At 43.4% G+C, this 22,932-nt stretch overlaps 1 protein-coding gene across 3 annotated transcripts in view; it reads left to right on the plus strand.

Moving 5' to 3' along the window:
* The first annotated feature begins 19,849 nt into the window (after positions 1–19,849).
* The window catches only part of OTUD3 (OTU deubiquitinase 3), a 29,889-nt gene continuing 26,806 nt past the window's right edge, over positions 19,850–22,932 (plus strand). For all 3 annotated transcript variants that reach the window (XM_004741306.3, XM_004741307.3, XM_004741308.3), the window contains exon 1: positions 19,850–20,206. In XM_004741306.3, the coding sequence (XP_004741363.1) occupies positions 19,986–20,206 (221 nt within the window). In that variant the 5' untranslated portion in view covers positions 19,850–19,985. The remainder of the gene's footprint in view (positions 20,207–22,932) is intronic.

Below are 22,932 nucleotides of genomic sequence, written 5' to 3' on the forward strand. Positions count from 1 at the left end.
TGCATGAATGGGGGAGGGGCAGAGAGAGGGAGAAGCAGACTCCCCACTGAGCACAGAGCATGACACAGGGCTCAATCCCAGGACTCAGATCGTGATCTGAGCCGAAGTCAGATGCTTTAACTAACTGAGCCACCCAGGTGCCCCCCAATTTTCTGCAATTTAATCACCATATTTAAAACACAAGGGTTATGGTGATGATTACATATCAGAACAGAGAACTCAGAAACAGACTACATATATGGCAGCTGATGTATGACGGACATGGCTTCACAAATGAGTTGAGAGAGGACAGATTATTTAGCAGATGGTTTTGGGAAAACCGCTCATTCTATAAAAAGAAGTTGAATCTCTTCCCAACAATATGAAAAAAAAATCCCCATGGACTTAAGACCTATTTACAAAAGATAAAAACCATAAAGCTAATAGAAGAAAAGTGTAAGATTATATCTTTGACATATCAGCATGGGTATGGATTTCAAAAACAAGAGGGTGAAACACAGTTTTTTGGAAAAAAATGGACTTAGATACATATATACTTAGATTTTTTAAAAACAGAAGACACCATAAACAAAGTGAACAGATGGGCAGACTAGAAGGAGAAATTTTCAGCTTAAACCAAGAGAGAATTATTGCCTCAAGTCTAGGTTCTAGGCCTGCACTGTTGAATATACCACTGACCACATTTGCCTGATGAATACTTCATATGTGACTAGTACAAATCGAACTGTATTGTAAGTGTAAAAGAGATAACAGATTTCAAAGACTTAGCATGCATAAAGCAATATAATGTGTCTGAATAATTTAAAATTGTTTGCACTTTGAAATATTTTAGACATATTGAGTTAAATACATATATTGTTAAAATTAACTTCACTTTTTACTTTTTAAATGTGGCTATTAGAAAAATTTTAATTACGTATGTGGCTCACAATATATTTCTATTGGACAATGTTGTTCCTTGGCAATACAAGAAAGTCCTATACATCTGCAGGGAAAAAAGTGTGGAGACTTAGTAGAATAATGGGCAAAAAGCATGAATAGGCAATTGATAGATATAAAGGGGAAACCCAAATAAAGGGGGAAAGTAGATGAAGAAAAAGAACGAGTAACCAGAGAAAACAAATAAATATAACAATGAGAGTAACTTGACCCATCAATTTAGCAAAAATGAAAAACTAGTAGTTGCAAATGGTGACAGCATTTGGAAAAAAGGGGATCTTCATGCACTGCTGGTGGAGAGCATACTGGCAGAGCCATTCCTGAATAACTCTAGTTGCACTAATGAAACTGTGTTTGTGCAATTGCAAGGCAGATGTCCAGCTTGTGGGTACCAATCTGGTTCATAGGTAGTGCTGATTCTGAGTGGGCAGTGCTTACATCTGGATGGCTGTTAAATAGTTTGAATATCACGTATGTGTGTATCCTACTGAACAAGCTATCCCACTCTTAAGAATGCTCCTCTGAAAAACACTCTGATACACATCTGTAAGATAGAGAAATACAAATAAATACAAGATTGATTTGATACACACCATATGTGCACACAATCTGGCCTAGATTGAAGCCAGGAGGTAGACATTTCCTTGGTGTCTACCACTGGGGAACTGTTAGGTAAAATCTGGTCTATACACTGAATGAAATGTTATGTAGAATCCAGAACTAATGGTCCAGATATACATGTAGTAACATGTGTAGATCTCAAGAAGAAAGTGTTAAGGAAAAAAGAAGGAACAGAATGAGATTTATAGTGCAATTCCATTGTGTGGATTAGAAAAAAATCCATACAATACAGTTTTGCGTATATGTAGACATCAAAATAAACAAATGAAAGGTTAATTAGATGGACTTAATTAAAATCAATTTGGGTTGTTATGGTGGGAGAAAAAAACAGAAGTGGAAATTGAAGTTGAATGGGGAGGGGAAAAATAAAACAGAATAAAACCAAAGGGGACCTCTTTCTAGGGCTGCCATCTTTAACAAATAAAAACATAGGATACCCAGTTAAATTTGAATTTCAGGTAAAAAGCAGATAATACACTTTAAAAAAATTTTTTTTAAAGATTTATTTATTTGAGAGAGAGGAAGTAAGAAAACATGAGTGGGGGGGGAGAAGCAGAATGAGGGAATTTTAAAGCAGACTCTCCTCTGAGTGTGGAGCCTGATACAAGCTCAATCCCACCATCCATGAGATCATGACCAGAGCCGAAACCAAGAGTCAGATACCCAACCGACTAAGTCACCCAGGCTCCCAGAACAGATATTTTAGTGTAAGCATGTTTCTATACTCACACATGTAAGTACATCTAGAATGTTGACTGTGGCTGAACAAATGGCAAAATTCAAATTTAACTGGATATTCTGGATTTTGTCTGGTAACCCTAGACTCAGGATATAGGTAAGTTCACTCCTTTATCTGGCTGAACTGACTAAACAAGTGATAAAAGTGATATTTATCAGTTCTTGGGAACTCAGTCCTTGCTTACTACCCTGATTGGTCCTTGGCACAGCTCATACCTTTCTGGGTGGGTCATTGGGTATCAGACAGCTATCCCATTGGATGTATGAGTGGTATGAATTAAGGGTCTTTTTGGCCATTTACAGTAACATCCAAACCTTACATGTATTTAACCTTTGTGCTATGTCAGAGGCCTGTCACTAGGACCCCCGGGGAACATTCAGCCCATCCCTCCTCACATCCTACAAGGGAGAACACCTAGGAAGCTGAGCAAGAGAGCAGGTGTTGGACAAAACCATGGGCGTTACTGCCAGTTCAATCCTGGTTCAAATCCCAGCCCTGTCATTTATTAGTTCTGTGACCTTAGGTCACTGACCTCCAGAGCATGGGTGATTTCATCTATAAAATAGGAGAAGAAACAGATACCTCCCAAGTCTGTTGTGAGGATTATAAGAAATAATAGTGAGAAGTGTGATAACAAAACATATATAAAGGGTTTAGTACAACTATCAAAAATATTTATCTTGTATTTAAAAAAAAACAAAAACCTGGGAGGAAATCTGAAATGTCAGCGGTGGCTAAGTACATGACTCAAGGAGACAGAGCATATAAAGTGCTCAGCACATGATCGTCACCCAATAAATATTACTTATCTTTTTCTATTAGTATTTCTTGGCAATGGATATTCTTCTCTTTATACTTTGTGGTTATCCCCCCATTTTCTAAAATGAAAGCATAATTATGTTTGAGCCAAAAAAACTTTTGTGGGGTGTTTACCAGGTCCAGGGCACCATGTTAGTTCCTTGGCATAGATTTGGAAGAGAAGAGGTCGTAGTGGGAAATCTAGGATGAGATGACCAAATGGTCTCTCTACAGTCGCTGTTCTCCCTCCTGCTCTTTGTGTGGCAGGATCTGTAGACTAGTTACAATAAATGAGATAAGCAACATAGCTCTCAGGGGCTCAGCAACTTCCTCTAGCCTTTCAGACCACTCCTTTTCAACATGTACCCTCTTTTTTCTCTACTATTTTCCCATCACAGAGTACAAGAAAGGGGTGCTAAAAATCACCTAGCAGTGCCCGCCTTACAGATGGAGCTCCAGCCTGTGGCTTCTCTCCTCTCCCACTTTCTGCTCCATCAGGGTTCTTGCTCCTTAAGAGACAGAATTAGATAGGATTAAGATAATCTAGACCAAATGTTAAAAAGTCTCCAAGTTCAAGGCCCCAGATACTAAGATTATCAATTGAAATATATTCTGAGCTTACATTCTGGTGCCAGGGTGTGTACTGAGCCCTTTTCATAGACCTTCTTGCTGATGCAGAGACACCCAGAAAGGTGTTTGGAGAAAGACAGCTTCATAAAATAGTTTATTCTCAAGTATTAATGAATGCCAGCGGGCCCCATCCTCCAAACCCAGTGATTTTAAAAAGTTGCTCTGGTGCAGAAGTACCTTTAGTCATAGTACTTTTGGTAGAACATTGTAAAACTCATGTGTATGCCCCCCAAAGAAGAAGTTAATGCAACTCTGCTGTATGTTTAACTCTATTTTAAAAAAGAGAGAAAGAGAAAGACTGGATGAAGCAGAGATATCTTTGAGCTTCCTTTCTAGTTTTAGGCTGCTTCTTGTTTATGCGTTTAGTCGTTTTTGAGCATTCATCGGATAACAAACAGATACTATATTTATTAGGGACCTTTTATGGGTCAGACTCTCAACAGACAGATGGTAGCAGGTTCCAAAAATCTGGGAAAAGAAGTATTTATGGGGTAAAAAATTAAGATTGACAGAAATTCAGGACCCTTTCTGGGAAGGTTTACATTTTGAAAGAGATTTTACTATTTTTTCAGCAAAGGAGGACAACTCTGATGGTGGAATTCCAGCCAGTGTGGTATGTCAAGGTAAGAGGAATATTTGGGGGCAGGGATTCCCTTCCAAAGCCACTCAGCTCATGAACCTGGGACAGCACTTTCTTTGGGGGTGACAAAGGTCTTCCCAGTGGGCGGGCCTTCGTGCCAAAATATATTTGAAGATTTATCCTCAGATAAGATGGGGATAGGGATCCTTGGGAGCTCCTTTGATGGGACTTGACCTTCATACAGCTCTGAAGAATGAGAAGAGAGTAGCTGGAAGAAGGTGACCTGGTGGCACTTGCCCCATTAGCCGCCAACTGGGGTGTGGAGCAGCTGTTTCCAGGTGTGTCCAGATTGTCATGTTGACAAACACGTCAGCCTGCACCCACCCTGCTGTTTTCAGGGAAACCCTCTTCTCTTCCTGGTGTCCTTTGCTCTGGCGTTCAGCTCCCTCAGCTGTGACTCTGGGTGAACCCAGACCCCAAGGAAGCCCCGTGTCCCTACTTTGTCTCTCAGTATCTAGAAACATGTCTGGAGGTGGGGAAAGAAAGGCAATGGAAGATCACTGATTTCAGAGGGTCAAACCAAAGGGCTACTTCTTCTTAACTAGGTGGTCATAGCAAGTTGTCGTAAGGCCCTTCCCAGGTCTCCATTTCCTAATCTGAAAGTGAGAATAAGAACAGAATCTTCATTAGAGGGTTGTCCAAGGATTTAAAAAATGCATACAGGTGCCTTAGCGCAATGGTGAATGTTTCCATTAATAGTAATTTGGATGATTATTAATTCAAGATAGGGGATCCCCTGATCCCTAGGGAGACTCACGGATCTTGCATGCATCTGTCTCCCACTGCCCTGTCCCACAGTCTACTTTGCATATTTCTTGGAAGAGAAGTGGCTTTCTTTATGGGGTAAAGTCCCCTATGGTAGGAGGGAATTCAGAGGGGTGGAACAGACCAGGTTTTGGATTCTGATCTCTGTGGATGGATGACTCATCCACTTTGGCTTGGAATTTGCCTTTGCAAAATGGAGACAATAAAACATTTTCCCCATTACTGCCTCACCCTTTTTTCAACTTATGAGGTTGGCGGGAGCACTGATTAGCCTGTGGACTCTTTTGGTCTCCCTTGGAGTATAGTATCTGATGGAGGTGATGAGGAATGGTTGTCGTTTATAGAACTGAAGATGTGTTTTCAAAAAAACCATTCCTGATACCTGGAACTGAAGACTTTGTTAGGCAGGTGTAGGTGGAAATAGAATGAAACTCATTCTGGAGAAATCAATAGTCCTCGAATTGATATTTGTGCCTGAATCTATGCAGTAGGATCTGTGATTCTCAGGTTCTTGAAAATAGGATAGTTTTGTTTAAAACTATGTAGTTAGGAACACAGGCTGTAGACTTGGAGTCACGTTTGAATTCCAGCTCAATTCTTGCTAGCTGTGTGACTTTGGATGAATTTATTAATCTTTTTGGGCCTCAACTTCCTCATCTGTAAAATGGGAATAATGGTCATACCTAAGATTATTTTGAAGATTAAATGAGTTTAAAAATCTAAAGCTCTTTGAACAGAGTGCCTTACAGACTGGGGGTTTAGTAAGTGTTAGTTTTATCTATCTATCATCTGTCTAACCTATTATCTATCTATCTATCATCTGTCTATCAATAACATTATCTTCTGGATTGAGCAGTGCAGTGTAGAAGAAAGAATCTAGGATTTGAAACAAATCTTTTTCCAAGCCTGCCTATACTATTCAGAAAATTTGAGATCTCTGGGCACATTACTATTCTTAAGATTTTGTATTCAGTAATGGCTGAAAGCTGAAGATACTTAGATGAGCTGTATAAAATACAAAAACATCTTAATAGTATCAAAGACCTAGAAAGAGAGTGAAGGGTACTGGCTGAGATCTGGGAACAGATAGCATCCCGGAGAGGTGAGCCACACTTTCAGGGCCACTTTCACTCAAGAACAATTGATGGTATCAAATAAACAGCTAAAGTATTAAGCTGTCTTTTGGCAGCCTTCCAGAGCTAGGAGGACTAAAATGGGATTTTTTATCCCATCAAGAGTAGTGATCCTGGTAAACTATTTCCATTTTTAGCTGAGACTCAAAAGTGCTGTGTGGTAGGAGAAAATGTGAAGTGGAACTAAACCAGTTCTAGCTCAGACTATAGCTAGCTAGTCTTTGAGTCATTAGAATGGCCCAGAAAACTGCAATCTTTTGATTTTGTTTAAATTGTCCTGGATAGTTAGTACCCTCAGGTATATGATAGATGCTAATGAGCTAATGGAAATCTTTTTTTTTTTAAGACATTAACATCATTCTAGGCCTCAAATTATTTTAACAAATATGTTTAAGAATACAATATGTAGCAAGTAATTAAAGATAACTAGGTACACTAAAAGACGAGACACCATGAGTGAGTGTCTACAGAAAAAAACAGACAACAGAGACAGACCCATACAGACTGCTATTGTAAGAATGATCTGAAACCAACAATCAAACAACAGCACTTACTGTGTTCAGGGAGATAGAACCTCAGCTGGAAAATTTGATTAGGAAACAGGAAGTGATAAAAAAGTGATGTAGCAGATTTTAGAAAGAACCAAGTAGAAATTCTAAAACTAAACAACATAAGAACCCAAACTAGGAATACAATGGATAGGTTTAACGTCAGATTAGACACAGCTAAAGATAGGAATAACAGCATATACTGTAAGACAGGTAAAGAAAATCTCCAAAAAAAAAAAAAAAAAAGGTTAGGTAATCAAAAGGGTATGAACTACACAAGAGGTAAGTGACATAGAATGTCCAGTTTGGAATTAATAAGAGTCTCAGAGGGAAAACAGAATGGAATGGAGGTTGTATTAGAAGAAAATGATTGAAAAGTTTCCAGAGATGAGGGCATATCTCTCCACAGACACATGAAGCCCAGAAATTCCCAGACAGAATGAATAGAAAGAAATCAGACTCAAGCACATAATGGTGAAACTGCCCCAGTGGTTCCCTATTCCTGCAACATTCTTCCACAGTGCCCATTCTGGCTAAAATATCCACGAGTCACATCTAAACTTACATATAGCCTAAATTAAAATGTTTCATGTCTCACCTCCTCTCCTCAGTTCTGACTTAGGTGACCCTTCCTCTGTGCTCTGATAGCATCCCACACTATCAGATTTTTAAGCTTACCATACTAGAAGTTGCCTCTTTATCTGCTGTATCTCACACCAGACTGTGAACTCTATGAGAGCAAGGAATGTGTCTCAATTGCTTATTGTTGATTTCCAGCATCCCAACACGAGCCTGGCACACACAAAAGTACAAAAAATGTCAGAGAATGAAAGTTGCCTATACTCTTTGAGCCTCAGTCTTCTCAGCTAGAAAATGGGTACAGTAATACCAATCTCATGCATTCTTATATGGTTGTTAGAATTAAATGAGATAAAACATGTACCAGACATCTATTGGCATAATAAGGCTATATATTTGGGATGCCTGGGTGGCACAGTCGTTTGGGTGCCTGACTCTTGGTTTCGACTCAGGTTACGATCTTAAGAGTTGTGAGATTCAGCCCCGATTTGGGCTTCTTTGCTCAGCATGAACTCTGCTTAATTTCTTTCTCCCTTTCCTCTGCCCCTCCTGCTTGTTCTCTTTCTCTTAAATAAATAAATAAATAAGTCATTAAAAAAATAACGCAATGTATTTGACCTTCCTGAGCCTCCGTTTTCTTATTTACTCAGTGGGAACAATAATATCGGTTAAGTCACTTGTATTATGTCTGAGATAAGCTTTCAATCTGTCAGAGCGGACAGTGAGCCAGCAGGAGTTCAATTAGCTAAAGGGAGACCAGGCTGATGTGTCACATTTCTACTGTGTGTCATTTCCTGTGCTGGGAGCTCTATATTCGCCACTTCATTTTAAAGTGGATGAAAACATGAGGTATATAGTTTTTTCTGCCCGGTTAGTTGCCCGAGAGCTAAAAGCCTTGAAGGAATCCTATCACAGAACAATTGTCCTGGGAGAAGAGGAAGTAGAAAGGGAAAAGATGTTTTATATTCTGGGTGAAGCTCTTGATTTTCAAGTTTCACAACAAACTGAGCCCAAGGAGGAGAGAGATTACACTGCTGAGCAAGACTCTTTTCTTCTGTATCCCCAGCAATTAAAAAAGTATATATTTTTTGACAATACAAATGTGTTATATCCTAGGAGCCTAATACCCCTCTTCTTATAGTTACTGATCGTCCCAGAAATAAACATCCAGTACAGTAAAAAAGAAAGAAAGGAAGAAAGAAAGAAAGAAAGAAAAGAAACACAAAAAAACCCTTCCAACATTTCTGGAAGGGGGAGAAGGAGCAGGGGGTCAAAATCTCATGAGGCTCATTCCATATGATTCAAAGCCGTTATGTTTGGCCAGCGATCACTTTGAGTTGGCTGTGTGGGACACACTCATGCACTTCTCCCAACAGGGCAAGGCTGCGTTAGCAGGCGCAGTGGTGTTGGATGGCATCACGAATAAACCATCCAGCTCCAGACTTTGCACACAATCAAAGCTTTTTTTCCCCTGACTTAGTCCCTTGCTCCTGGGCGATGCCTGCTTATCCTTCTTGAGGCCTGGAAGAGACATGCATCACTTTTGTTCATATCTCAGTGGTAAAAATTTGGTTTTGGTGGCATCTGGGTGCAGGAGGGGCTGAGAAATGCATTCTATGGTAGGGCAGCTGCCTGTTAGCAACAGCTTCTGCTCTGGGAGAAGACACATGGATTTTTGGTGTCTCATCCCTTTTGTAAAAAGTCTTATTATTAATCATCATCATAATCCTCATCATTCTTATTTCTGGATGGGGACACAGATGCTCCCATGCTGAGGTAACCTCTCCCAGGTCTATAGCTTGGAAATGGTGGAGGCAGGATTTGAACCGAGGCAGTGTGCTTGGAAAATCCCACGTGTTTGCCACAAAATTCTGCCAGCTCCCTGTGATGAAGGAGACCTAGAGCCCACTGACATCAGGGGCGCCTGGGTGGCTCAGTCAGTTAGGCATCTGCCTTCAGCTCAGGTTGTGATCTCAGGATTCTGGGATCGAGCACCTTGTCCCCCGTCTCCTGCTGCCCCTCCCCACATTTGTGCATGTGCGTTCTCTCTCTCTTTCTCTCAGAGAAAGAAATAAAATCTTCGAAAAAAAGAAAAGGGTGATGTCAGACACGTCCCTGAAATTTTATTTTCAGGAACAGAGCTTTTGAAAAAAGCTAAGTAAGTACTTGAAAATGAATTCTTTCACAGTGATCCAAGGTCTGAGCTCAAAGGCCACCTTCTCAGAGGGGACTTCCTTGCTCACCTTGCCTTCCAGCCACCCTGATCCCCAAGGCTCTCTGTTTTGTGTGACTTTACAGCCTCTGCCATTTCACCGTGCTGCTCTCACTGTCTGAGATCAGACGTATGTTTGTTTCCTGTTGGACTGACAATCTCCCCAGCTAGCATATCAGCTCCTGGAAAGCAGTTTACTACTTTTCCCACAATAAATGCGATAATGTTTGCTTTTTTTTTTTTTTTTAATTTTAGGTTAGGTATCAAATCAAATGGCGTGTACATTTTTAAAGCGTAACTTAAAATGGCAGCCAAATAGGGGCATGATTAACTAAACACAAAATTCAGAAATTAGATACTCATTTCTTTGAATAGATCTACTCTAAGGGGGTCAATTTGACCTCAATTTCCTTTCCTCTAACTATCCTTTCAGGATACTTCTGGGTCATGCTTCTGTAGCTGGAGATATTAGACGGAACACGTACAGGCTTGGGAACAGTCCATTTTACCCCAGAGATCTTATCACGAGGTCTGGGTCTCCCTGAACTTTGCAGATACATACACTTTTATTCCTTCCATCATCCTGAAGAAGGGAAATGGGCCCAGAATCCTGGACAGCTTCCTGGGATGTCAGAGCAGGACCTTTTCAAAGGACAGACATGCTTCTTGAGGAGGCCTGAGAACCATGCCTCTCAGCTGCTAGGCAGGAGCGCCAGCTTTTGCAACAGCAGTCATGGTGAGATTCTGGGTTTTTATAACCGTGAGGAGTTTCATTCTTTCTCAATGACCATGGCCGGCTTCAATAGTCAGTGGTAGCTCCCTCCGACCCAGCTTGCTAATAAAAGTTTCTTCCATTTATAGGATGTGCACCAAGCAGTAAACCAGGTAGTTCATACCCATCTCTTGCCAGGTGGTGTGTCTGTTTTGCAGATAAAGGGACCGAAATTAGATGAGGTTAGCTCTCTTGCACAGGGTCACACATTCATTCGGGAAGCAGAAGAGTCAGGATTCTAATTCAGCTCTGTCTGATGCCAGAGCCCCTCAGCTCTGGCCACTGTGTCTAATTGTCCCTTTGGTTTATGGTTCTCTTTCTGTTTTATAGTTCAGTTTACAGCCAAACTTTAAACGCATTAGAGTCAGGAAGATTTTAACAATCAAAGGAATTGCATGTGTGTGTGTGTGTGTGTGTGTGTGTGTGTGTGTTTGGTTGCCTGCATTCTAAGGCCCCGGCAGTGCCATTTTCTACCACCCATAGATTAGAACTGTCTGAAAAACTTGGAGATGAAGAGAACCAGAGAGTCCGGAGACCACACCATCGTCTTTATCTGAAAATGTGGGCTTTTGGTTGTGATGGCAGAAGGAACCTAGTTCTCTTTCAGGAGTGTGCTCAGGACCTTCTAGAAGCTTTTCCTGATGCCACTGCTCCTCCCCTGAAGTTCTGGACAAAACTATCTAGCACCCCGTGTCTGGCACCAGGGAGATGACCTCTGAATGAAGTGTTCCATTCAGCCTTGACGTCTGCCTGTCCAGATGCGAGAGCTGTCTTGTCATCACAATGCTGTGTCTTGGGTCCCCAACAAAGGAGTCTGAGTCTTCTAGTACAGGGATTCTTACTCATTTACTTCCTGCATTTATCCATTTATTCAAAGCCCATTTGTGGGGCCTCTCCAGCCACATATAATAGAGTCTCAGCATAGAGAGGCCCACAGCCTAGTGGAGAGAGGCAGATAGTGAATCTGTATATTTAATAGTGAAAAATTGAAAATGTATGAGCAAAACTGTATGTATCAATAGGGATACATTTCCAAAAATATTATGTTTAATCAGGCATACAAGTCACAGGATGGTATATCCACTTTGGTATCATTTACATAAAGTTAAAAATGCTAAGCAATCCTGTGTACTGTGTGATATAAACCTAGGTCTGATGAACCCCAGGTCTATGAGAATGGCTACCTCAAGGAGATAGGGAGGGGTGACTGCTGGGGAGGGACATCTATGGGTCTTCAGTTGTATGTGTGACATTTCATTTCTCATGGCAGCAGTATTAGGCATGCTAATATACACATACACGTTTGTTATCAGTATTTCTTATTTTTAAGATTTTATTTATTTGAGAGGGAGAGAGAGAGAAAGAGAGAGCTCAACGTGGGACTCGATCCCAGGACCCTGGGATCATGAGCTGAGCCAAAGGCAGATGCTTAAGTGACTGAGCCACCTATCATTAATACCTCATTTAAAAAGGCAAGTTTTATTTATTTTTAATTTTTTATTAACATATAATATATTATTTGCTTCAGGGGTACAGGTCTGTGTGTCATTGGTCTTACACAATTCACAGCACTCACCATAGCACCTACCCTCCCCAATGTATATCACCCAGCCACCCTATTCCTATTCCTCCCAACCCCCCTGCACCCCGGCAACCCTCAGTTTGTTTCTCAAGATTAAGAGTCTCTTCTGGTTTGTCTCCCTCCTGATCCCATCTTGTTTCATTTTTTCCCTCCCCATCCTCCATGAACCCCCGCCTGGCCTCTCAAATCCTCATACCAGAGAGATTATATGATTATTGTCTTTCCCTCATTGACTCATTTTGCTTAGCATAATACTCTCTAGCTCCATCCATGTCATTGCAAATGGCAAGATTTCGTGTTTTTGATGGCTGCATAGTATTCCAGCGTGTATATATACACACACCATCGTGTATATATATACATCGTGTGTGTATATGTATGTATATATATATATACACACACACGATGGAATATATATATATATATATATATATATATACACATCTTCTTTATCCATTCATCTGTTGATGGACATGTAGGTTCTTTCCATAGTTTGGCTATTGCTGCTATAAACATTTGGGTGCACGTGCCCCTTGTATCTTTAGGGTAAATACTCAGTAGTGCGATTGCTGGGTCATAGGGTAGCTCTCTTTTCAACTTTTTAAGGAACCTCCATACTGTTTTCCAGAGTGGTTGCACCAGCTTGCATCCCCACCAACAGAGTAGGAGGGTTTCCCTTTCTCCGCATCGTTGCCAGCATCTGTTGTTTCCTGACTTGTTAATTTTAGACATTCTGACTGGTGTGAGGTGGTATCTCATTGTGATTTTAACTTGTATTTCCCTGATGCCGAGTGATGGAGAGCACTTTTTCATGTGTCTGTTGGCCATCTGGATGTCTTCTTTGCAGAAATGTCTGTTCATGTCCTCTGCCCATTTCTTGATTGGATTATTTGTTCTTAGTTCTTTGGGTGTTGAGTTTGATAAATTTTTTATAGATTTTGGATACTAGCCCTTTATCTGTTATGTCATTTGCAAATATCTTCTCTCATTTTGCCAGTTGTCTTTGGTTTTGTTGACTGTTTCAGAAGGCAGGCTTTAAAGATATACTCACATATGTGTATATAATCTCATCTTGAATTTTTATTTAAAAGTGCATTATGTTTGTCAGACAGAAAGGGTGGGAGGAAATATTAGGTTAAACCACATGAAAATTGTGACTTCTGTAGGTTAGAAATGCCCAGCTATCAGCAATCTCATACGTTCAAGCTGTTAAGCACATACATAACTACAATCACTACCTCTGATAGTGGGATTATGGATGATTTTTTTTCCCTCTGCTATTCTTTAATGTCAACATATTCTCCCACGAACATGCTGTGTTTTTCGTATCTGAAACATTGCCACGTGTACTGTTTGAGAGACAAGAGAGAAAGCTTTCTGCTGCCCCCTTGTGTGCCCTCTGGCACAGGGCTCCTTGTCCCTTCACCGGCTGGGCTGCTGTGGCCACTGGAGACAGTCCTTGTGCAGTTGCTGATGGCGTAGGTAAGTTATGCAGGGCAACTTTAACAACAGACTCCGTGGGCAGTTAGGATCTCTGGCACAGAGACACTAGACAAAGAAATTGTCATAGAGCTTTAAAGAAATCTGCCTGTCAAGGACCAGCGAAGTTATTGAATGAGTATGAGCATCTAAAATCTAGCCCAAAGGGGCGCCTGGGTGGCTCAGTGGGTTAAGCCGCTGCCTTCGGCTCAGGTCATGATCTCAGGGTCCTGGGATCGAGTCCCGCATCGGGCTCTCTGCTTAGCGGGGAGCCTGCTTCCTCCTCTCTCTCTCTCTGCCTGCCTCTCTGCCTACTTGTGATCTCTGTCTGTCAAATAAAAAAATAAATAAAATCTTAAAAAAAAAAAATCTAGCCCAGGGACAGAGACCCCCCCCCATTCCCATACCCCATGACCTTCAAGGGCCATGGATAAAATGGAGAAGTCAAGCAAGGGCCACACAAAACCGAAAACTGATGTTTTTCGTTCCCCATGAGAGCCGTGAATGTTCTATTTAGTTGCTAGAAAAAAGAATGCTGGATAATATTAACTACCTCTTTTACATAGATAAATAATTTAGTATATATATTTAAGTATATTGTTGTATATAGCATAGGGTCATTTAAGGGAAAGCGCAGAGATTGGGCAGTGAGGAGGTAGGACAAAAGAGAGGTAAGGGAGACAGAGAGAAGGCAACCAGTATTTACGGACTTAGGTCACTACCCTGTCAGGGTCGTGATCTTGATGTCTCAGGACAACTCCGAGAGGAATCCGTGGCTGCCCACTTTTTCCAGGTGAGAAAACTGGAGCTTGGAAAGATAACACGGCTGTTCGCATGGGTTTCAGCAGAAATGGAATTTGGGTTTATTTCAATCCAACCACTCCCAAACTCTTTCCCTTTTGGTCTACCATATGCTAAGTGGGTGAGGCAAAGGGGCGCTGGAAGTCCTGAGAAAGAGGATAAGGTCCGGGAGGGGGAGCAGGACGGACAGAAGGAGGCACCGGAACGACCAACACTGAAAGCAGGAGCCACAAATGGAAAAACAGACAAGGGAGTGACAAATCTCTCCCCCAAGACCCCTCCATGCCCTGTTTGCGTGTACACATACACACACACACAACAACAACAACATAAAATAAAAGATGCAGAAACGAAGAATGACGGAGAGAAAAGAAATTTGAAGAATAGATTTTGCTATTCCAGTGAAAATAATGTAATGTAATTATATGCATCACACACAATTACACTGCCTTTATTAAAAAAAAAAAAAAAGAAAACTTATAAAGATAAGGTCTCTTTCACTCTTCCCTCCGCCCTTACTCTTATCAGGCTGGCATTTATCTTTCCAGACCATTTTTTTATCATATGTTTCTGTCCATATATAGACCTGCAGAAAACATAACTCTTCTGTTTTGTTTTATGTTATTTTCGTGATGTAGGTAAAGTCTACTTGGAATGCGTTGTTCTGCCTTGTGGTTTTTCATTCAACCACAGGTCCTGGAGAGCTGTGTATGTGAATTCTAGACACCTTCATTTCCCTCCCCCTCATCCTTTTGAACTGTTGCAAAGCATTTAATAAATGGCTGCTTTGTAATTTAAGAAGCCATTTTCCTATGGATGAATATTTACATTGTTTTTAATTATTGGCTTTTACGTACCATTGTGCCTTAAAGCCATGTGGGTATAACTCCCGGTCCATGGCCCAAGACTTGTTTTAGAATGGGTAATGAGATGTGGCCTCTCTGGGTCATCAGACATTTAAAATGCTACCAGGGACTGCCCCATTGTCCTTCAAAGGGTCCAGACTATTTTACCTCCAAAATGCAGTGCATGAGAGTTCACATACCCTCTATGGTGGGTTCTGACAGGTCCTAGAGTTGCATTTCTTCACTAAAATTCTGCCAATCACACTTAAAAAAAAAAAACACAAACTAATTTGCAGGTAGTTCCCGCCTCCCATCCATGGTTTGCTTTCCACAATTTCAGTTACCTGCGATCAACCCCAGTCCAGAAGCAGATGATCTCCCTGGTGATGTTAATGGATTGTCAGAAGTTCAATAGTAGCCTTAGGCTACATCATATGTCTGGTCATTTCACCTTCACCTCACCACGTCTCATCACACGGGCATCTTATCATCTCACATCATCACAAGAAAGGTGAATACAAGATATTTTGATAAAGAGAGAGAAGCCACATTCACATAAATTTTTAAAAAAAGATTTTATTTATTTGTGAGAGAGAGAGAGCACAAGAGCAGCAGAGGGAGAGGGAGAAGCAGACTCTCAGCTGAGTAGGGGCCCGATGAGGGGCTCGATCCCAGGACCCTGAGATCATGACTTGAGCCAAAGGTAGGCGCTTAACTGACTGAGCCACCCAGGTGCCCCTCTTAGAAATTTTATTACAGTATTTTGTTGTGAATTGTTCTATGGCATTAAACATTATTATTGCTAATCTCCTTCTGTGCCTAATTTATAAATTAAACTTTACCATACGTTTGTGTGTATAGGGACAAACACAGTATATACACAGCGCTGGGTACTTTCTGCGGTTTCAGGCACTTGCGGGGGGGTGGGTGTCTTAGAATGTGTCCCCTGCACATAAGGGGCGACTCCTGTACTACATGCCACCAAGTGAGGTTTCATGAGTCTTTGAATGAACTCTGATGAAGCTTGTAGAGCATTCATTCAGCACACAAGTACTCCTTCCTTTCGGCCTTTCGATAGAACATATAAGCATTATTCCTTCCCACTCAAAGGGAGATGTCATCTAACACAGCTCTTCGCTGAGGGACAAGCAACTAGCTCCTTCAACAGCCTAGGCATTGGGCACCTGGGTGGCTTAGTGGGTTAAGCCTCTGCCTTCTGCTAAGGCCATGATCCCAGGGTCCTGGGGTTGAACCCCAAGTTGGGCTCTCTGCTCAACAGGGAGCCTGCTTCCTCCTCTCTCTTTCTGCCTACTTGTGATCTCTCTCTGTCAAATAAATAAATAAAATCTTTAAAAAAAGAGATAAAAAGATATTCTAGGCATGGGCCAAAAGGCCGTGGGCCTCTGGAAGAAAAGAATTTTATGAGAAGGACAAGTGTTTGCATTTCTGTCACTATTTGCTCATGTTCTGGCTTTCCATATGTTTTGTGAAGACAGGCCTTCCTCTTCTGGTTTCTGAAGTTTGCAATGCCAGACTTTGCCTTGCCCCCATGAGCTTTCCACCACAGAGACACGTTTCAAGCAACTCTGTTAAGCTAGTGAGCCTGGGGCTTTATGTTTCTATTAATGTCTACAACTCTCCCTCCCATTTCTACAACAGCATGGCCATTTGACAGAATAGTAAACTGAGGTTCAGAAGTTAAATCACTCACCTAAGGTGAACTCAGGATGGAGATCTAGGTCTATCAGGCTCTAAACCGTTATGATCTGCTTTAACACAGAAAAACTTTAGGTTTAATTATTTATTTATTTTACAGACAGAGATCACAAGCAAGCAAAGAGGCAGGCTGGGTTGGGGTGGGGGAGCGGGCTCCCTGCTGGGATCATGACCTGAGATCATGACCTGGGATCATGACCTGAGCCGAAGGCAGAGGTTTTAACCCACTGAGCCACCCAGGTGCCCCAACAGAAAAACTTAAATAGAAGATCAGACAACAGTGATATGTGATAACAGAGGTGGTAGAAAGACCGTATTAACAATGAATGTGGGGGAAAGAGAGCTAATAATGAAATAATTTATGTGTTATATAGAGTTTTGTGCAGTTTGTGAAAAGTTATGTGTGTAGTATAATACAGTGGTTAAGAGTATAATATAGTCCTGGGACACCCAGCTGGCCAAGTCAGTAGAGTGTGGGACTCTTGATGTTGGAGTTGTGAGTTCAAGCCTCATGGTAGGTGTGAGGCCTACTTAAAAAAAAAAAAAAAAAAAAAAAAAAAAAAAAGGCATATCGTCTGGAGTGAAATGGTCTGGCTTTGTGACTTTGGGCAAGTTACTTAACCCCTCTGTGCCTCAGACAGTACCTATTTCATTGAGTTGTTGAAATGACTAAATAAGACAGTATTTGTAAAGCAATGAGAGCAGTGCCAGGCACACGGTAACCCCACAGAAGTCTGTTATTACTGTCCTTACTGTTGTATTTGGTCTTTGCTGTTACTGCTGCTGTTTTACAGATGAGCAAAAGGAACCTGGGGGGTGGAGTAACCAACCCAAGCTTGTGGCATCTGCTGGTGATAGACCCAGCCCTGAACCTGGGTCTCTGCCTTCCTGTCCAGGGGTTTGCACTCCCAGCACTTCCTGTCCCCTCCCCCCACCTTACTAAACACAGCAGAGGGGGTCATCTAAGACCTTGGAATGTCTGTGCAAGAAAAGGTGGGTCCAGGCACAATTCACACTCTTTCTTCCTGAGAACAAAAGAAGGATCTGTAGTGGAAGAATTTCAGGAACTTCAGTGAAGCCTGTGAAACATTCCAAGACAAGTCAGTCCAGTTCCCTTCTAGGTGCTTTTACTAGCATGTGAATCTATCTTTCCAATCGCCCTCACTTTGCCTCCGTCCTAGACCCAGCATCATGTCCTTGACCCAGAATCACATCACTGTCATCTGTCTTTGGAGCCTCCCATGTGACATCCCCCCCTACTCATTCACCTCATCAAAGCCGAAGACTTATTTCTAGATAAACACCTGATTGGTCTGTCCCCAAAATGGCCCCGCCAGGGCTCTAAGGACTTAGGCTGAGTCCCTTCGTATGCTCTATGGAGATTGCGCTGGAGTTGGGCTTTCCTTCCGCATCCTGCTCAAGCCCTCGTAATTCTGTCAGATGGTACTTCCTTCAATTCTCAAAACAGAGCACACTGTCCCCTCCCTCTGAGCTCTTTTAGTCTGCCCACGTCCCTCTCACCCTTTCAGCTTCAGCCTGGCACTCAGTTCTTCCTGGAACCCTTTTGGCATCTTTCACTCCACTTTTTTCCCCCCAAGGCATCTATACCTCTGCCTTGATAGCATTCCCTATGCAGTATTATAATTTGCTGTCTCCTTGTCTATATGTCCCACTGGAACCTGGGCTTCCTGAGGGCAATCCCCCTATCTCTTTGGTTCGGAGTTACGCTGGGCATCCAGCACAGGGCCTGAGATGAGAGTTACTGGTGGGAGATAAATACGGATGCTGGTTGAAACTGAGTGCGCAGATGCTGCTTTTGGCCATGACCCAAGAGGACCTTGTAAGTAGAGTGAGCAGATAATTATTATGGGCGGAAGCATTAGGAACATTCCCAGGGATGGTGAGATTAGTTTAGAGGGCCATGAAGAGAAGGCAGTAGCAGGACTATGGGAAGGGCAGGAATTAAGAAAAGGGGCTGAGACTAGGGAGGAGAGGGTGTTACGGTAACCAAACGGGGAGGCTATTAGACCAAGGTGGCTGTAATGCCTTGTAACTACAGAAGCGAACCAAAACCTAAGCCAGACTCAATGCACTCAAATCCCAGAAACTGAAACTTAAGAACCAAGCACAGTCAAGTAGGTTTTCCCAAATAAGTCAACGGCTCATGCTACAACCATCAGATAATTTCCTGGCTTAGCTTCCTGTCTTCTCTATAAAATCCTCTCCCCTAGCTACTGTTGGAGGACCGTCCCCAGCCACCTTTGGTTTGGCACTGCTCCGTTCCTATGATGTATGCCCAAGATAAACCCTCGAAAATGTTGATGTGCCTCAGTCTGCCTTTTAACAACGGGATTATTGCAGGAGACGGCGTTACCTGTCAGTGGGGTTAGGTTCCAGAGTAGGTGGGTGTGAGTTAGAGTAATGTGCAACGATCCTGGTTTGCCCAGGACTGTCTCGGTTTTAAAACCACAAGCGCTGCGTCCCAGGAAACCCTGAATTCGAGGCAAACCTAGGAGTGTCACCCTAGACTGAAATCTAGATTCCCGGAGTTGTCAGAAGTTCTGGACAAGGGCAACCTCTCCCTTTATGAGGATGGTGGAGAGGGAAGGATTAAAGAAACAAAGCGTATGGGCTTTGGAACCAGGGCAAAGCTTCTTTGCTGTGGGATCTTCCGGAAATTCCTTAACCTGTCAGATCCCATTTCCCGTAATATGGGGATAATTAAACACGACTGAGCCATGAGAACGGGCCTATCCCAAATGTAGGCTCAGAAGTAGAGTTAAAAGTTTTTAGTTTCCTTTCTTTCCTTACTTTGGTCGCCGCTCTGGCCTCCGACTTTTCAATCCTTCTCTTTCTCCCCTTGACGATCCCCTGCTTCCTTCTCAGCAGCCACCTGCTCCTCACTCCGAGCACCACCCACCGCCGGGGGGAAGAGCCGAGCCAACAAAGCTCGCCGCCCCTCTGGCTCTCACAGGCGAGCTCTCTATGGTGCCTGCCCACAGAGCCACGCGGAGGGGGCGGGGCACATCACGTGACCCGGGAGCCCGGCTCCCGCGCAGGCGCGGTGGCCGCGTTGCCGTCGCCGGGCTCCGTCGCCCGCGCCGCTTCGCCTTTTTGGCACCTGAGACGGCCGCCGGGCGGTCCTGCGGCTTTTCGTCTTGCAGCTGCGGGCCGCGCGTCGCGGCCATGTCCCGAAAGCAAGCGGCCAAGGGCCGGCCGGGAAGCGGCAGCCGGAAAGCCGAGGCCGAGCGCAAGCGCGACGAGCGGGCGGCGCGCCGGGCCCTGGCCAAAGAGCGGCGGAACCGGCCGGAGTCCGGCGGCGGCGGCGGCTGCGAGGAGGAGTTCGTCAGCTTCGCCAACCAGCTGCAGGCCCTGGGGCTGAAGCTGCGGGAGGTGCCGGGGGACGGGTGAGGCGGGCCCGGGAGCGCGGGAGGCGGCGCTGGGGGACGCGCGGGGCTTGGCGACCGTCGCCCGCTCGCGTCCGCTCATTCATTCCGGAGGCGCCGAGCGCCACCGCTTCCCAGTGCGGGAGGGGGGGTGGGGGTGGATCCCTCCCCTCGGGACGCTCGAGTAATCTCAAATTGACCTCGTGGTGGCAGAGGCCGCGAGGAAACGGTGAAGTGGTCCCAAGAGACTGCAGTGGAGCCGGTCTCCTTGAGATAGGTGCCCAGGAAGGCCTCTCTGAAAGGTGACATTTAAGCCGAGACCTGGAGGAATGAGTTGGAGCTGGTCCCTCGAAGAGCAGGACAGCACGTAGGGCAGTCAGAGCGACGCCGAGACCGGGAGAAAGAGGCGAAGCTCCGCTTGGTATTACCAACACGCGGCCCTTCTCGAGTTCTTACTGTTGGGCGCTGCGCTCCTTTTACGCTTAGCACGTTAGGTCTTTGAGGGCCTGCTGTTGACTGACCTGAAAGGTAACTTCTCCAGTTCTGACTTCTGCGCGCCCGAGTTTCTCCTCTGATGCTTAACTCCAGCTTGCTTGGGGCTCCGACTGGAATCTAGGGCGAGCTCTTTTAGGGAACACGAGCTAAATAAGTGGGATGGGAGGGAGAAAATGGGGAAAGGGAAGGGGATATGGATCCAGAAGCATGGATGACAGCGGGAAAAAGAAGAGGGGGGGGGACAGTTGGCATCCTCATTGCAGGGGTAGGTCAGAGGGAGTCTGGTTGCCAGGGTGGGTCACTCTGGAAGAGACATTAATAATAGCCTGGCTGCTGCTGTTCTTCCCTGCATTTAAGGGCTCAGAAAGGGCAGAGGGGAGAATAAGATGAAGTTCAAGACCATATAGAATTGCCTTACTTACTAAGCATGGAAAAGAGGGAAGAAAGTGTCTTTTTTTTTTTTAATTTCACATCACACTGTACCTTATTGATCAAGACAGTGTATGAACAGGCACTAATTGATATTTCCCATCTTTTCCTGCATATGTTCAGTGCTTAAACACTTGGCTTTAGAGCTTGGTTGCATTTTACTCACCATCATCTAGCGTAGTGCCTAGTACATAGAGGGCATGCAGTGCATTTTTGTTGTACGAATGAATGATAAAAATGTCACAGAGGCCAACTGCACCCTCAGGAGGGGCTCACAAAGGGACGTTTTCTTTGTGGAGTCACTGCCATTAAAGACTTGCTTTGCTGTGTCTTGCTTTTAGCCTAGTACTTTGATTTCGTCAAATATAGTTTATTAACTATTCTGGGCCTTACTTATCCTAATCAGACTTACAAGCACAGGACACTGCTGTATAAACTAAAATACTTTACAGTTGAGTATTTTACACTGGGATTGAGGTGAGGCTCTTCCTTGCAAATGATTGGATTGGTTGTGTCTGTTATACTGGACATGGTATTCTCAATGTCAGGGTGCCGGGGAAACTGAAGTACTCAGCAGAAGGTTGCTTCTGAGCAGGAATTGCAGCACAGGGAACTGTAAAATCCCGAGGGAGCTCTCACAATGTGATGGAAAACTTTGGGGATACTACCTCTCCTCTGCTCTGCCCCCCAAGAGAACATAATTTAGTTAATTCAGCAAAGGTTGAGCAAGAGCTGGGAATCCATTGATGACTAAGATACTTAAGGAATTCACATCTAGTAAGAGATAAATGAAAAAGGGAGCTTTTGACCTAGGGACTCCTTTACACTCCTGAAAATTACTGAGAACTCCAAAGAGCTTTTGTTTATGTGGATTATAGCTATCAATATTTACTGTATTTGAAAGGAAAGCAAAAATTAGAAACACAAGACTACACAAACACACATTCCATTAACTGTCAGAATGATAACCTATGTATCATGTAAGCTCTGGAAATCTCCACTCTATACTTGAGAGAGAGTAAGAGTGCAAAAGATAAGTGACATCTTAGTTTTGAACTCAGGAATACCCCGAAAGGGTCTCAGAGCTACCTTCCTCTCTCCCAAACTGGGCCCCACTTTGAGGATGGATGATACAAATAATTACAGTTTGGTATGTTTTTAACAGTGGCCGATTATAGTACTATTGAGAAGAGGTGGCCAGCACTCCCTCAAGCGATCAGGGAGGCCTTCTCATTTATTCATCCAATGTTCAGTGAGCTTACACCACACCAGCTGCCTCTCGGAGGAGGTCATACTCTGACTGGGTCATTCCCATACCAATGGGAATATGCCAAGAGAACATTCCAGGCTGAGGAGTAATATAATACATGTAAAGGCACAGGAGCGCTTTATTTTTTAGAGAGATAGGAGTTGCTTCGGATGCAGGAGTATCAGGGTAGAAGGGTAGAACACTGGCAGGTAGACTGCGGAGGCCAGAGGAATGTTCATGTCTCTCCCTTCCGGGGTCACTGTTCTTGAGACAATGTTAGTTAAAATGATCATGATAACTCCTTCTGTGTGTTCCATGAGGCTCACCACTTTTGGTTCACACATTCTTCCCACGGGGACCATGAGATGGGCTGTGGTTCAGCCTTCTAGTGTTGTGGTGCTTTTGAATATAACGACAACAGGCTTTATCACTGTGCAGTGAATGGGGTTCCCTGTGTATGTGATGGCTTAGTAGGTATCATCAGATTCTTTATTAATATTTATTGAGTACTCTTGGTGAAATATAATGAAGTTATGATAACAGAAGTTGACAGCCTCCACTCTTCGGTCTTTCC

This window comes from Mustela putorius, unplaced genomic scaffold (genome assembly GCF_011764305.1).
Source record: "Mustela putorius furo isolate JIRA1106 unplaced genomic scaffold, ASM1176430v1.1 tig00003853_pilon_pilon_pilon, whole genome shotgun sequence".
In the NCBI taxonomy this organism is placed as follows: domain Eukaryota; kingdom Metazoa; phylum Chordata; class Mammalia; order Carnivora; family Mustelidae; genus Mustela; species Mustela putorius.